Raw genomic sequence first — 16,554 nt, 5'->3', positions numbered from 1 at the left:
TGCGATTGTGGTTAGCACATAGACATACACGTAACCACACACACACACACACACACACACACTTGGTTAGAGGGATCCTTAGTAGGTGAAAGTTTAAGCATGTTTTGTTAGAGTGCAGTTTTATGTTGGTGTACGTGACTGTTTGATGAAGAAGCAGGCGCACGAGGCGAGAGCTGAGCGGGCTTGCGGGAAACCACCGGGGAGAAGATGGAAGCCAGTGTCCTTTTAATTGTGTCTCAAGTTGTCAAACGGAACATTTGTGGTTTTGAAGCTGATGTACTGACACAATGAGGGGGCGTCACAAAATATACTCTGATGCATATAAAATTGTATTTTGAAGTCTGGGCGATGAGACCTGATACTGTCGGCGTACAGTGTTCAGCTCCCACGCTGCGTGTTTCATTAAAATCATCGTCTGACTTTACCTTTTGGACCAGTGTGGTTACTTGCATTCCGCCTGTATTTACTTCCCTATGTTTTTGAACCTTAACAATATACAGCAATGACATTGGAATGTCATTCGGGCTGGAGAAGTGTAGTCGGATGATAACAAAGAGAGGGAAGGTAGTCAGAACTGAGGGGATCTAACTACCAGAGGGCAAGATTGCAGACATAGAGGACAGCTACAAGTACCTGGGAATCCCGCAGGCAAATGGAAACCAGGAAGAGGCCGCTAGGAAAGCTGCAACCACCAAGTACCTGCAGAGGGTCAGGCAAGTCCTGAGGAGTCAGCTGAACGGTAAGAACAAGATCCGGGCCATCAACACCTACGCCCTGCCCGTGATCAGGTACCCTGCTGGGGTAATAGGCTGGCCAAAGGAGGAGATAGAAGCCACTGACATAAAGACAAGAAAGCTCCTTACCATGCATGGAGGGTTTCACCCCAAGTCCAGCATCCTGAGGCTGTACGTTAAGCGGAAGGAAGGGGGCCGGGGACTGGTGAGTGTCAGCACCACAGTCCAGGATGAGACAAGAAACATCCACGAATACATCACGAAGATGGCCCCAACTGACAGCGTGCTCAGTGAATACCTCAGGCAGCAGAAACCCAAGAAAGAGGAGGAAGGCGAGGAACCATCATGGAAGGACAGGCCCCTGCACGGTATGTACCACCGGCAGATAGAGGAGGTGGCTGATATCCAGAAATCCTACCAGTGGCTGGACAAAGCTGGACTGAAAGACAGCACGGAGGCACTAATCATGGCAGCACAGGAACAAGCACTGAGCACAAGATCCATAGAGGCTGGGGTCTACCACACCAGGCAAGACCCCACAGGGCTCTAGAGTGCGACCAATATGGTCGCAAATGCGACCAAATTTTTCCGTGGTGCGACTAAAAAAAACATTTGGTCGCACCAGTGCGACCAACTGTTACCAACATTTGGTCGCACCTGTTTGGGTAACAAAAAAAAATCTCTGCAACTTTCCATGTTGTCAACTGCAGACACACATTATGCCCCTATCGTGGACTAAACCAATCAGAGATAGTCAGGGGCGGGACCTCTCTGATTGGCCGTGGTCCAGTGGAAAGTGCAAGTAGAAGAGGGAGGTGAGTAGCTTTAATAAGGCGATATCAATTCATTAACGGATTCCACACAAAGACGTAAACACAGAGCGACCCGACGCATCAGAATCAGCTTTGTCTTTCTCGGCTTTCTCACCGGACGGCCCGCAGACGGACACGCTGTCGGAGCTTAGCGATTCTGATGCGTCGGGTCCGCGCTGTATTTCCGTCTTTTTGCGCTGATTCTGAGCTGCAGGTTTTGTCTCTCCAACCAAAATTCGCCGAGCCAAAAAGAAGCAGCAAACTGCGCTTCACATTTGATCAATGTCGTCATGAATTCCCTCTGACTTTTGCTGTTTTGCTTCCCCACGATAAAAATTACACTTCCTACACAGCTCCCTGTGTGTACTTCAAGAACAGTTTCCCGTCTCAAATCTCTGTTTTCTGGATTATTCATCCGCTTATTACCCACCAGTCTACCGTTGTTTACAGCGCTGTCTTTTTCTTTTTTCATGTAAATGACGTCCGACAAGAAAGCCTAATTTCTGCTGTTCAATACTGAAGAAATTTAAACTTCTTAAAATTATGCAAAATTGCAGAATATTGCAGAATATTTTTAAGGTTATCTGCTATAAAACGCCAGACCAGGAAAATCTCCTTCGTGTTTTTCTGTGTTTTATTCTCAGTTACTTTTACACAAAGGCATCTGCTGTGATGTTCACAATTCTGATGAAGTCTCACAAGTGTCAGTACTGATAAATGATCAGAATTATAATATTTCTGACTGTCTGAGGCTAAATTGAATCGAATCAGGACTTTCAGAACCGGAATCGAATGGATTATAGAAATCAGTGATGATACCCAGCCCTAGTGAGCAGCCTAGGCCTGACAGAAGTGGATGTAGCTGTGGGTAATAAGAAAAGATGAAAAGAACTATTGATAACTTTTTTGTTAAGTTAAGGCCTGATCTGTCTGAAATTCATAGCCAGTGCTCTGACACAGTGCCATCAATCTTTGAATGCTGAAAAAGCAGCAGTGTATCCAGAAAACACGCTTCATGCTGCAATAAATGCACCGCCCAAGTGTCCTCTCTCCCCACTCCCTTTCAGCAGCATGCAACAGCAAACAGGTCGTCAGAGGAGGCCAAGATGATGATTAAGTTTAACATTTTCTACAATATTGACAAAGCACTTTAAGCACAACATTGTTAGTTAATAATTTAGAAATTAATATTGTCTGTATGGACCTCCCCCCAAAGAAGGTGCACATGTAAAACTGCGGTGTTAAGCGAAGCGGTTGAAAAATTTGAGTGCGCCTAACTTTTGTGCCGTTACGCCTAACTTTTGTGCCGGTACGCCTAAATTTTTTAAGTTAGGCGTACCGGTGCGCCCATGTCAAAAAGTTAGTCTAGAGCCCTGCCCCAGGTGCAGGCTGTGTAAAGATGCCCCAGAGACAATCTAGCACATAACAGCAGGGTGTAAGATGGTAGCAGGGAAGGCATACATGGAACGCCATAACCAAGTGGCCGGCACAGTGTACAGGAACATCTGTGCGGAGTATAACCTGGAAGTCCCGAGGTCAAAATGGGAGATGCCCCCAAGGGTGATGGAGAATGACCGAGCTAAGATCCTGTGGGACGTCCAGATCCAGACGGACAAAATGGAGGTGGCTAACCAACCGGACATAGTGGTGGTAGACAAACAGAAGACGACGTCCGTAGTGATCGATGTAGCGGTTACGAATGACAGGAACATCAGGAAGAAGGAACACGAGAAGCTCGAGAAATACCAAGAGCTCAGAGAAGAGCTCAAGAAGATGTGGAGGGTGAAGGTGACAGTGGTCCCAGTGGTAATCGGAACACTAGGTGCAGTGACTCCCAAGCTAGGCGAGTGGCTCCAGCAGATCCCGGGAACAACATCGGAGATCTCTGTCCAGAAGAGCGCGGTCCTGGGAACAGCTAAGATCCTGCGCAGGACCCTCAAGCTCGTAACACCAGCAGTGACAATTAGAGTTTATGGTGGATTCAGCGTCTCGAGTACACCGAGTTCTGGAGGCATCAAAGAGGTTACAGTTCCAAAACGATGGAATAGACATTCACACAAAGACAGAAAGCCTTGTGAAATAAATTACTGACACAGTTGGATGTTAAAGTAAAGACATGAGTGCAAATGTACTTGCAGAGCTTTGTTGGAGGCTTTGACCACTGGCAGCAGCCTCAGAAGAGCCTCCTCTGAAGCAGAGTATTTCTTCAGGTCAAACACATCCAGATCTTTTTCTGATGACAGTAAGATGAAGACCAGAGCTGACCACTGAGCAGGAGCCAGTTTATCTGTGGAGAGACTTCCTGATCTCAGGGACTGTTGGATCTCCTCCACTAGAGAACGATCATTCAGTTCATTCAGACAGTGGATCAGATTGATGCTTTTCTCTGCAGACAGATTCTTACTGAGCTTCTTCTTGATGTACTGGACGGTTTCCTGATTGATCTGTGAGCTACTTCCTGTCTGTGTCAGCAGACCTCGTAGGAGAGTCTGATTGGTCTGCAGTGAAAGACCCAGGAGGAAGCGGAGGAACAAGTCCAGGTGTCCATTAGGACTCTGTAAGGTCTTGCTCACAGCACTCTGGTGGAGAGATGATTGTAGGTTTGGTTTGCTAATTAATTGAGACAACATCGAGGTTGTTTGTTGTTCTTCCAGCAGATTTTTTCGAGACTTGATGAAGGTCAGATGGACATGAAGAGCAGCCAGAAACTCCTGAACACTCAGATGGATGAAGCAGAACACCTTGTTCTGGTACAGTCCTCTCTCCTCTTTAAAGATCTGTGTGAACACTCCTGAGTACACTGAGGCTGCTCTGATATCGATGCCACACTCTGTCAGGTCTGATTCATAGAAGATCAGGTTTCCTCTCTGCAGCTGATCAAAAGCCAGTTTTCCCAGAGACTCCATCATCTTCCTGCTCTCTGGACTCCAGTGTGGATCTGTCTCAGCTCCTCCATCATACTTGACCTTCTTCACTTTGGCCTGAACCACCAGGAAGTGGATGTACATCTCCGTCAGGGTCTTGGGCAGCTGTCCTCCCCCTCTGGTTTCCAGCACATCCTCCAGAACTGTAGCAGTGATCCAGCAGAAGACTGGGATGTGGCACATGATGTGGAGGCTTCGTGATGTCTTGATGTGGGAGATGATCCTGCTGGCCTGCTCCTCATCTCTGAATCTCTTCCTGAAGTACTCCTCCTTCTGTGGGTCAGTGAACCCTCTGACCTCTGTCACCATGCCAACACAGTCAGGAGGGATCTGATTGGCTGCTGCAGGTCGTGTGGTTATCCAGAGGCGAGCAGAGGGAAGCAGTTTCCCCCTGATGAGGTTTATCAGCAGCACATCCACTGAGGTGGACTTTCTAGGGTCAGTCAGGATTGTAGTTTTGTGGAAGTCCAGAGGAAGTCGACACTCATCCAGACCATCAAAGATGAACACAACCTGGAAGTCTTCAAAGCTGCAGATTCCTGCTTCTTTGGTTTCAGTAAAGAAGTGATGAACAAGTTCCACCAAGCTGAACTTTTCCTCTTTCAGCACATTCAGCTCTCTGAAAGTGAATGGAAATATGAACTGGATGTCCTGGTTGGCTTTGTCTTCAGCCCAGTCCAGGCTGTATTTCTGTGTTAAGACTGTTTTCCCAATGCCAGCCACTCCCTTTGTCAGCACTGTTCTGATTGGTTCATCTCTTCCAGGTGAGGCTTTAAAGATGTCTTCTTGTCTGATGGTTGTTTCTGGTCTGTCTGGTTTCCTGGATGCTGTTTCAATCTGTCTGACCTCATGTTCATCATTGACCTCTGCAGTCCCTCCCTCTGTGATGTAGAGCTCTGTGTAGATCTGATTCAGAAAGGTTGGGTTTCCTGCTTTAGTGATGCCCTCAAACACACACTGGAACTTCTTCTTCAGGTTAGACTTTAGTTTACGATGACAAACTGCAGCTTGAAGTTCTGAATGAGAAGAAATATGTAGAACATCATTTGAAAGTGGAAACAAACACTTAATTCCAAAAAGAATTAATCTTTAAAAAATGTTGGTCCGTCTCTTAAGACATCAGTAAATGTCTCATTTATCCAGCAGCTTAAATCTTTAGATAAATCCTCTTACTGCTCTGCAGACGGTCAGCCAGCTCCTCCTGCTTCATTCTCCTCAGGAAGTCCACTGTGATCTTCACAAATGCCTCTCTGCTGCTGCTCCTCTGACTCTCTAAGCATTCTGGGTCATCTGGACTCAGAACCTTGTGGATCTTCTTCAGCTCGTTCTTCACAAAGGTGATGATGTTGTCCTCCAGCAGCTGGAACAGAATATTTATGAATGAGCCGATCAGACTGAAATCATGGAGCCAAACATCAGATCCATGTTGGACACACTGACAATCCACTGGTCTACAAAGAGCAGCATGGAGATGACTGTGAACAGAATAGATGTAACAGTAGTTGTTGTACATGTACAGACCATAAATATGGAGTCCAGCTGTGTTTGATGCTGCTGGGCAGACTGACCACTGGGAACCTCTGAGCTCTGCTGGTCCACTCTGTGGAGGAACCATGAAGGATTACATCCACACAGGATAAAGATCCAGGAGTTTCTGCTCAAATAACTTCATCTGAATCAAGTCTGTCAAGTTGTAAACTCTCAGATTGTGAACATATCAGTAATTTTCAGTCTGTTTTCATGGACGTCCTTTCAGTGGTGATGTCAGGGATGATTTTGAAGAAGCTCATTAAACTGAACCATCAGCAGATCACTGCTCCAAAACCAGAACATCATCCGAGGTCTCTCCACCACCAGAACACCAGCTTTACTAACGTGGTAGATCAGTGTAGTACAGATCAATAACTGATGAGTCATTTGATCAAAATCACTGAGTGCTTCACATCTGACCCTCTGATGTTTCTGTGGACATTTTGCATATTTAATGAATGTCTGAATGTTTTACATTCATTCTATGAATACAGTGGAAATGTTGTGTTATAGTCTCCATGTTTTTTCCACCAACATAAATTCTTAAGTTCAGAAAATTAGATTCTTTTTTTCACAGCTGAAAAACAACAACATTTATTCTCTATTGAAATCTGCATCGTCCACTCCAAAGGTCACAATCTGAAGGTAACATCTGGTTTTGTTCCCTGTGATTAACTCTGAGCATCAGTATGGTGGGATTTATCCACTACATCCACACCACTGTGGTCCAGTGTTGTCCTGATGGAGTAACAGCAGCCAGTATGATCCAGGCTTTAGCTGCTGGGTCTCTGTGTGACCTCTCAGACTCTTTAACACATCAGACACAAAGAGAATCAGGGCAGCTCTTTAAAGACAAACATGAACCCACTCAGGTCACACTTTCCCCACAGATATGAGCATCACTGTCCTCAAACAGCAAATGACCAAGTCTAACATTTGGATCTTTTCTCTTTCATTGTTTTCTTTTTAATGAATCTTTGTAACAATCTGAGGATGTTTCAGGTAAGATTTATCCAGGAAACACAAACATGTAAAGGAGTCGTTGGTCCAGGTTCACCACTGAAGAGTGGAGGTGGATCTTTTGAGCAGTCACTCCTCACAGACGGACAGCTGGACCCTGCAGACTGTGACCTCTGACCTCTGCAGACACAAACATGATTGAAGCTGCTGTGATCACACAGACTGCAGATGATGCAGCTGTTTCCTGTCAGTAACATCCTCTTAGATTAGAGTTCAGCTTTTTACAGGAAAACTGGACAAAACTGATTTTTGTTACAAATTCATTTTCATTTCCTCTCAGCTCACAAGCACAGTCAGAAAATCAACAAAAATGATTTAAAAACAAATGGGAGATTTATATTTCCAGTTTATCCAACACTAATTAGCAGTCTTTACCTTTAAGCTCTCTTATTCCTGTCCTTTCTTATCTTTCTCCATCTCTGAGGGAGGTTCGCTCTCTTTCCTTTTGTCTGATAGTTTGTCAGCTGATGTTTTTTGAGCTGATAGAAATGCTGCATTTGAAATGACCTGGTACTTTAAAAATGTTTTTCCCTTAATTCTCTTCTACAGTAGGCTAGGTAGATGCTGAAGCACCACAACTGCAACTTATGGACACCTGCAGTCATTCACTGTTCCACTTTTAACCTGCGACTTTAGCACACGTCATCTCTTTTTTGCTCATAGAATCTATTTCACTTCTGCACTGTGTTCAACATAATATTAATTAGCCATTAATTAGAAAATGAGAAAAGCTGTATTGTTGATTTGTCTGCTATTCGACTTAAAAGGTCAAACTAATATATAATATTTGATTTGATTTGATATTTGATTTGATATATCTTTATTAGTCCCACAAGGGGAAATTTCATAAGGCTGCCGACCTATTGCACGCAATGGCGGCGCCATCTTACCCTCCGACCATACATAGATTACACAAACATCCCATGGGGAAGACAGGTCAGAGAGGTATAACAATGGAAAAGCACAACATGAGGAAAGATAAGGAGAAAAAATAACTCCCCCCAGACTGAGCTCCAATAGGGAGATCAGTTTGAGAACAGAAAAAAACACCTCTGCACATAGCACATGAAAAACTCTTAATACACCAAAGAAACACATGACAAGCAACAGGGGTGGGTAAAGGGTGAGAGACAGCCGATGTAGACAGTACATCCGGACCTGCAGCCTATGTGCTGGTCTCCTTGATCCATTGTCAGCATCGGAGGGGAATAAGCGTTGAAGGCGTTTGGAGGGGGAGGGGGGATGAGTGTATATCTGCATGTGTATATGCCTGTGTGCGTGTGTGTGTGTGTGTCCAGAGTTCAGCTGAGACAGTGTCCTTCACCCTGCCAGGCTAAGTAAACAGTCTTCCAGTCAACCCAGGTGGCCTTGCATAGAATGGGAAGAACAGTCTCAACACAGTCGTTATCAGGGTGTTAATATGGACTCATTACATGTAAAGTATTTCAAGCGTTTACTTTTTATCATTTTCATGATGGTGCCCAGGGCACCAAACAGCCAAGGACCGCCCCTGCCTGTGTACGCTCCATGTCTTGTGTCTCTACAGGATTTTGTTAAGTTGTGCGTTCTCCCTGTCTTCTTGTATCTGATTAGTTCCAGCTGTTGTTTAACTGAATTTCTCTGAGCAACCAACTTGATGGATTAATAAAGTTCTCTCTCTCTGTTTCTCCTCTTTAGCCTCGTCACAAACACTACAGCTAACAAGTGGATTTTCCTGTTTTAGCTCAGCCAGCAAACAAAGCAGAACCACTTCCTGCTGAAGAGACAGAGAGTGAAAGTTTTTAAATAAACTCATTGCTGCAGCAAAGAGCAGCACAACAGTGAGACAGATTTTTAGCTTCAGTGTTCTTATTCTCCACTAAGTCATTGCTTATGTCACTAATTAGCTAACATGAACCAATCTTTGTCTATCAGCAACCAACCAACTCAAAGAGTTCATGTTGCTAACAGCTCACCTCTCTGCAGCAGACACAGGCTGGACTTTAAAATTAAAGGGGAAATCTTTAGACCGGTCACTCTTTAACGAAACACAGCTGGGTTCAGGTCCAGCAGGTCTCCCATTGATCCTGTTAGAGAAAAAAAATTGTTTTTCCTTCGCAGAAGCTGATGGAGACTTAGATCACCTTCATCATCCCAAACAGAGAAACAGGTTACTAACATGTTACTAACAGCTCACCTCTCTGCAGCAGACACCTGCTGGACTTTAAAATAAATGATGGCATCTTTAGACACATCACTCTTACAGGACACAGAGCTGGGTGGAGGTCCAGGTGGGTTCCTGTGAATAATGATGGAGCAGTGATGTGAGTGCTGAGCTGTGACATGGAGAAGAGTCATGGACAGTTAGAGATGGTCATCTCACCTCTGAGCTTTGGTCTGGCTCTCATGTTCCCCACACAGAGTGCTTTTAGAGGGAGGGACTCCCTCCTCTCTGTCCTCACACTGATCCATGCTGCTCAATTCAGCTCACACACACTTCCTACCTGCAGAGGAAACACAAATCATTCATGTGCACATCAGCTGAGAGCTGCAGAGGTCGTGTCTGATGTGTTGGACTAACATCCATCTGAGACACAGCTTTCATCAGTTCACTACAAAAAGTGTCACAGAGCCGAGTTCAGCCTCCAAATCCTCCATTACTGTAGTCCTACAAAGGTCAAACATGGCTGCAGCTTTATGTCAGTAACATGTCCAGGACCAAGCTGACTGCTTACAGAGTTCATACTCTAACTGCTAGCTGCTCTGCTAGCTAAGCTAACTCATGTTAATGCTGCTCAGAAAATGTAAATAAAATATTAAAGAGTGAAAAGTAAAGCTTGGAGTCACAGGATGATGCTGATGTAAGCAATGAGAGCACTGAGTTCTTCATCGCTGTTCCTCTGTTGTTAAGCCACAGAAAAAAACCTTAAGGAAAAAATTAAAACGTTGATCAATCTGTTTATCTGTAAGACAAAACTTGGCTTAGTTTGTGGAAAGCTGCATGAAGCTGACAGCGTGACATTTGTCTCAAAACTACACATGTGTGATGGAGAGAAATGTTTCAGATATTTGTGCACAGGAAAGTTTTTAAAAGGTGAAACTGAACTTAATAAACTGAGTATAAATGATGAGGCTCTGCAGCTGTGCAGCGCTGGCATCAGTGTGTGAAGCTGCATGTAGGAGTTTCTCGCTGTTCTCCCGAATAACTCAGTGACGTAATGACGCTGCGCAGGAACTTTCTGACTTCATCCCAGATACACGATGACAAACAGCTTTAGTTTAACTTTACATTTTTAATTTGGTCTCTTTCAGATTCAGATTCCTACACAAACACTCAGAGCCTGAAACACAGAGACTAACTGAAAAACTTTGTTTTGTCTTAAAATGAAAGTAACAGCAGAGCGAGCAGAGAAAGAAATGACAAAGCAAATATTCACAGCATGTTTCAATTTTTCTGCAGAAACATCTGTTTCCACGTCACGTACAGCGGCCTCACTCAGAGCTCAGGGCGGGTCAGCCTCGTTGGTCCAGCTGTGAGTCCCTTACCGTGAACTATGGATGCAGAACTAAGCTGCTCACAGCTGATGTTAGCCAGGAAAACATTACACACTGCTAACGTTACCTTAACACGGAGCTTCACACGGAGACGATCAGCGTCAAATTTCAGGAGAGAAAAACTTCGGGAAGAGAAAAAAACAGGGAGGGGCTTGTGGGACAGAGGGTCCACAATCCCACAGCCACAAACATTCTGACCAATCACAGCACTCCATTTCACTCTGCTTTTGTTATGCCCCCCCCCCACCCTCTCCAGCTTTTCCACAGCAGTAGTGATGGGATTTCCGATTCTTTTTAGAGAGCCGGCTCTTTCGGCCCGACTCACTAAAAAGAGTCGGCTCTTTCGGCTCCGAACCGACTCCTCAGGTTGTTTTGTTTCTTTAATTAATTTATTATTACAATAATATAAAATTATGCACAAAAGGAATTACTAATGTAAAAAAAAGTGGTTGTATTTATATATGTTGATATATAAATATATACAGTGGCCCCTAGAGACACGTACAAACTCCAAAAAGCACGTACAAACTCTAAAACGCATTTCTAGCGTTAACTGAACTTCCAAAACAGAGCTACCCAGATCACTTGAATTACACAATTAAAAGCATATGTATATTGTTTGTGTATTTATACACAAGCACTCATATATATTCAAATAATTAAAAAAAAAAACTGCCAAACACCGGTTGTTGGTACTTGCTGGCTTGTGTAGCCTCTAGGTAACAAAAGCTCAACACTGCGCCTAGCATTCTGGAGCACTTCTGTTGTCTTTTGTACATGTTTTGGAGTTTTTACGTGCTTCTGAGGCTACGTCCACACGTACACGGGTATTTTTGAAAACAGAGATTTTCCGTTTTCGTTTTAAAAAATAATCCCGTCCACATGTAAATGCAGAAATTAAGGAAAACGCTGCTAGGAGCATTCCAAAGCAACACGTGCCGATATATTCCTAAACGTGTAGAAAATGTTGGCCAACCAGAAGTCTAGAAGCCTCGGTGGGAAATAGTAAACAAAGATGGGGCGTAGAAGCAGAACCGAGTCGTATGTGTGGAGGGACAGTAACTGTGTGTGTATATGTAAGCATTTGAACACTGCAGAGAGTACAATTAACAGTAACAGTATTGTAGAAATTAGTTTTCTCCATTTTCCTCATCCACACGTAAATGCAAAAACGGAGTTTTAGAAAATATCCACCCTGACAGGCATTTTTTAGAAATCTCCGTTTTCAAAAATACCCGGGCACGTGTGGATGTAGCCTGAGTTTTTATGTGTTTTGGAGTTTTTACGCGATTCTGAGTTTTTACGTGTTTTGGAGTTTGTACGTGCTGCTTTGTCTCTAGGGGCCACCGTAAATATACTTTTATTTAGTCACTCCACATAAAATGTAATAAATAAATCATATAAGACAAAAACCAACTAGTCACTGTTCAACTTTTAACTATTTAAATTTTCAGCTTTTCCTTTTAAACAAATTTAAAATGAAACAACACAAAACAGTACAAACCACAACACAATTAAATATAAATTAAAATATGAAAAAGAAGATGCTTATTCTCTGTCATATGGGCCTGCATGAATAAACTTTCTGAATCCTTTATCATCTGCAACTGAAAATAGTTGTGGATGATCACTATACCTTTTTAATGTTACGTTGTTGTCCCTGGCTCTGTTTCTGTCTCTCCCTCCCGCTCTGTTCCTCTGCTACTGCGACTGTAACTACCGCCCCTCCCCCCTCTGCCCAGCGCAAAGCACAAGGCTCGCGTGCGGAGTGAAGTGAAAAACAAAAGTGCGAGAGAGAGAGAGAGTGAGGGTGAGAGAAAGAAGAAAAAAAAAACCCAGGGCTCGCGATAAGGAGCCGGCTCGCGTCGTTCACTTCAAAGATCCGGCTCTAAGAGCCATTTCGTTCGCGAACGACCCATCACTACACAGCAGTAAACTGCGTGTCAGTAACAGAGAGGATGGAGTTGGTGAACGCAGATTTTCTGTTGAACATAGAAAAACACAGAATAGATTAGTTTGAGTGAATAAACAGCACATGTTTGTCTGCACAGACCATAATAATAATGACAGGCGGCTGTTTGTTCAGAGCTGATTTATTTCTGCTTATTTTCCTGTTTGAAACACAAACATCTGTCAACACTTTGTTTCAGCTCCACATTCATTCAAACATCCTCAGAGTTCTCTGCTGACAGTCAAACATTCATGATGAGAGTGATCATGGTCGAGTGTGAGGTACTAAACGTCTACTGTAACACTTTACCTTCTGTGACGTGTCCAGCGGGGTGGCCTGGGGGTGCACAAAGAAATACTTTTCTTTCTTATACTCATTTAAAATTCTAGCTGTTATTAAATAACTATCTGAATCTTGCGAACAAAGTTTTTATCTGACGTAAAATTTATAGAAATTTGTTTTCATTCAAAGGCTTTAATACCTGGTGGGCTAGTCTCTAGTCAAAATGCCCTTTTTTTTTTTTTTTTTGTCCCAGTCCAGCCCTGCAGGTTAATACTGGCAGTGTCACCATGCCAGCTGACTGTATTTCATCATCAGCCAGTGTTGTTCTTTATACATCAATATTACCAAAGTTTACCATAAGGCAGCATAGAAAGTATTTACTTGCTTTCAGGTTTTATTCAAATGTTAGTCTTTAAATTTGTTTCCCCACTTTTTTCCTGTTTCAAAATAAAACACCAGTTTGTGAGAAGATTGTCTTCTTTTTTTAATAGGCTGATAAAGTTTTGCATTGGCTAATTTGCCAATTGTATGTTAAAAATGTTTGTATTTCAATATTCAAAAATGTTTTTGCCCAAAACATATGTGCCCTATATGTCAGTAAAGATACTATGCAAATATTGCTGTCCTTGAACGCTGAATAAACACTGACAGAGCACTGATTGTATCTTTTCTACTTCATCAGCGCAGTATCTAAAAACTTTGCACCGTAGTGGTCAAAACCTCATTCTAATAATAGTTAAAAGCGCATTCGATTATTAGATTCATAGGGTTATTGAGTTATGGTTAACAGTTGGTAGAATTGTTTTTTTAACATTATCTGCAAATTACATATGCCACCCTTTTCCAAATCTGTGCCCCTACCTGGCCCCCCCAACAAAAATTTTCAAGACACGCCACTGTTTACCTTCATCTGATGTCAGTATGAACATCAGGAGGATTCTAATGCAGGACTTTCACTGCAGTAAATACTCTGAATACTACAGACAGGCTGATCCAACAGCAGCAATAACCTGAAAATACATGAAACTAACATTAAAGCAGCGTTTCATCTTCACTGTGTGTTTGAACACACTCTCCAGACCTGAGAGTTTACCTGTACACTTATGATGCATTCAGGGTCCTGCAGCAGACTGGCTCTACAGTACAACAGGGGTTTTATCCTTCACTCACTGCAAATCTACTGCCACCAAAGTCCATTGAAAAATCTGTAAATTTAAGAATTAAGTCTAATATTACAATACTACAATACCATCATAGAACAGACATTATAAATCTTAGTTACACTCATGAATCATGTTGTGCCCATTTGTAGTTACAGTTTGTTGTGCCATTCAAAAACCATTATGGCTCAATAGAAGCTCTGAAGTCAAACTGTCAACATGTCAGCACACAAGCTCACACATGACTGCTTCATCAACATGGAGCTCTGAGTGTTTATTAAAGGATCATTGTGTGAAAGACGCACAGCTGACTGCAGCCTTTAGCTGTGAGCACACAGTGTCTCACATTTGCATTCACTTTACTGTCAAACACACTCAGTAAATTTAAACAGCTGCTGTGGTTCCAGGACTGAGCCCCCAGTGTTTCCCCTGATCAGGTCTAAGATATCTGCCTGCAATGACTGCAGGGCCCAGCTACAGGATCATGTTCAGTTATAAATAGACTGCATGTATTACAGGGACTGTCAGCACTAAAGGAGAAGAGGACAAACTAAACAGGACACAATCAAACACACACAGTTTGATTCCAGCTGATCAATATTCTATAATCATGTGGATTTGTCTTCAAATACACGTGTGATTTGTCCTGAAATAAGAGCTGAACATGCTTTAGTGTGTAGAAGCTGTTGTTATTACAGACGCAAAAGATCAGACATGAAAGTGGAGATAACACAGAAGACCTGCAGCAAAGGGTCAGAGGTCAGACTGGGCCACGTGATTCAACAATGAGCCAATGATCATCAAGTAGTGACTAAAGCAGAGCCCTGACGTTCTGACATTTATCACACAGTTAGAACAAATGTCTGCTGATGACTTCATCTCATGAAATGACTGATAGATGTCAATTCATTGATCAGCTGAGCTGCTGATCTTCATCGTGCACAGAAACATTCAGCTTGTTTCAATCAGTAAATAACTCCCACTACTCCCAGTTTGAACTGTTCCCACTCAAAATGCTGTCAGAACAATGATCATTGTAGAACTTCACAAACATCACGTGTTGTTTTCCACATGGAAGATCAGCAAACATACAGAAACTTCCTGTTGCCACACACGGCCTCTAAAATCTCTTCCACGCTTTCTGTCTGAAGTCCACTCTCTGTGTCGGATCCACAGGAAACAACAAGATCTTATTAACATGGTTTTCAATGTGTCTCCTTCCAAAAAGTCCAACCAATGAACAAATGTGTATATTTGTGGAGGCCGAACAAAAGCATGACACATTTGTCTGTTTCTATAAACTGGTGTCAAACACAAATATGAAGAGTTTCATTGACAGACTCCAAAATGCCCCCGCAGTGAATCAAAGGGAAATCCTACAGTGTGCAGAGAATCTTAATGGCTCCAACATCAACACATCCACCATGTTGGATCCAGTTCTACCTCACAGAGTTACTAAGACACACCCTCTGCCAGCATTACAACAGCTCCACCTGCTTCACCTGCCTCCTCAGCCTCTGTACACCTGAAGAGAAAAGAAAGGCTCCAAAAGCTCAAATCTACAAAGGATTCATGAAGTTTCATCCAACAAGAACATGTTTGCCTTCCACAGTGTGCTGTTAGACACCACTGTACCTCTGCCATTTCAAAAAGAGCAGCTTGGGAACATTTTGGCTCCAAACACTTTGTGTTTAACTTCCTAATCTTTGTTTTCTTTGTGAACAACATCTGGAGCTTTTTGACTCATAGAAACATCATTTTGTAAACTGCAAAGCCTCGGTGTGAGTATCACCCGATCACTCACCCGTGCGCACGTAGTTCTCTGAACAAAACTCTGACTGTTTTTGTATTCCTTCAATGTGTTTTATAATGTCTTACCACTGACATTTAATTGGTCCTCCGAGCCGGATTGTTGATTGATATTATTATATCATCTAACTATTCACAGACGGAGCCGCCGGATCCTGACGTCGTGACTACCTGCACTGCAAACCACCGCTTCCAGTGAAGCGAGGAAAAGTCCAGAGTCGTAGATTCGCCTACTGGCCAGTGTCGTATACAGGTTCACGACGCCAGGACCCGGTGACGCCGGAAAAAAGAACACAGCGCAACATTGAAGGTGAATATAAAGCAGCCAGAAACACTTTGCGTTGAATAATCGATTTTTAGCCTGACACTGCTCAAAGTAGAAGGGTCCTGTGTGGACCAAAAGGACAGACGTGTCCTATTGTAAAACGTCCTGTGTGGACCGGGCCCTGTGTGGACCCGCACGTAAAGGCTCGCCTGTGTAAGACGGGATAATTCGCCCTGTGTGGGCCCATTCCGCAACAAAAGTAAAGGTTGGTAGCTCGTGGTTTCATTTCACTCCGGGAGTGAAAGGTAATGAGAGTGTCAAATAAAAATAGGATTTTTTCTAAACGCGCTGTATGTTTGTTGAGGATTAAGTGCTTCATTGAATAGGAACTCTAGGCTCCTGCACTACTCCTAGTGTTTTCCTGTGAGTACTGACTGGTGAGGAAGAGAAAAGGTTGCGCATCAACGCGTAAAAATTAAGTCCGCCCTGAATTTAGTTCAGGGTAGAAGGCTGACTTAATAAACCTCCTTTGA

General features: G+C 43.2%; 2 protein-coding genes and 1 long non-coding RNA gene across 3 annotated transcripts in view; 1 reads left to right on the top strand and 2 right to left on the bottom strand.

The window, feature by feature from the left end:
* Positions 1-16,554, top strand: part of LOC134622363 (NACHT, LRR and PYD domains-containing protein 12-like) — a 290,226-nt gene that overhangs the window by 71,932 nt on the left and 201,740 nt on the right. The window lies entirely within an intron of this gene.
* Positions 3,528-5,750, bottom strand: LOC134622379 (protein NLRC3-like). The gene is made up of 4 exons (XM_065470007.1): positions 5,644-5,750; positions 3,951-5,486; positions 3,679-3,734; positions 3,528-3,551 (listed from the first exon to the last, which is right to left on the bottom strand). Exons 1-4 carry the CDS (start codon positions 5,678-5,680, stop codon positions 3,528-3,530), a joined length of 1,653 nt encoding a protein of 550 aa, XP_065326079.1. The 5' UTR covers positions 5,681-5,750.
* On the bottom strand, positions 5,779-8,995 carry LOC134624451 (uncharacterized). Its single transcript, XR_010093560.1, has 3 exons — positions 8,976-8,995; positions 5,992-6,070; positions 5,779-5,830 (listed from the first exon to the last, which is right to left on the bottom strand). It is a non-coding gene; the product is annotated as an uncharacterized LOC134624451 (long non-coding RNA).

The sequence above is a fragment of the Pelmatolapia mariae genome, linkage group LG3_W (assembly GCF_036321145.2).
Source record: "Pelmatolapia mariae isolate MD_Pm_ZW linkage group LG3_W, Pm_UMD_F_2, whole genome shotgun sequence".
NCBI lineage: Eukaryota > Metazoa > Chordata > Actinopteri > Cichliformes > Cichlidae > Pelmatolapia > Pelmatolapia mariae.
Note: the sequence above shows the minus strand (reverse complement) of the source record. Positions and strands in the feature narration are given on the sequence as shown.

Coding starts and splice junctions, on each gene's coding strand:
- LOC134622379 (XM_065470007.1), bottom strand. CDS start 5,680: ATGAAGCAGGAGGAGCTGGCTGACCGTCTGCAGAGCA. Junction 3,735..3,950: donor GTACATCAAGAAGAAGCTCA/GTAAGAATCTGT, acceptor ACTCTGCTTCAG/AGGAGGCTCTTCTGAGGCTG. Junction 3,552..3,678: donor CCTCCAACAAAGCTCTGCAA/GTACATTTGCAC, acceptor TGATGCCTCCAG/AACTCGGTGTACTCGAGACG.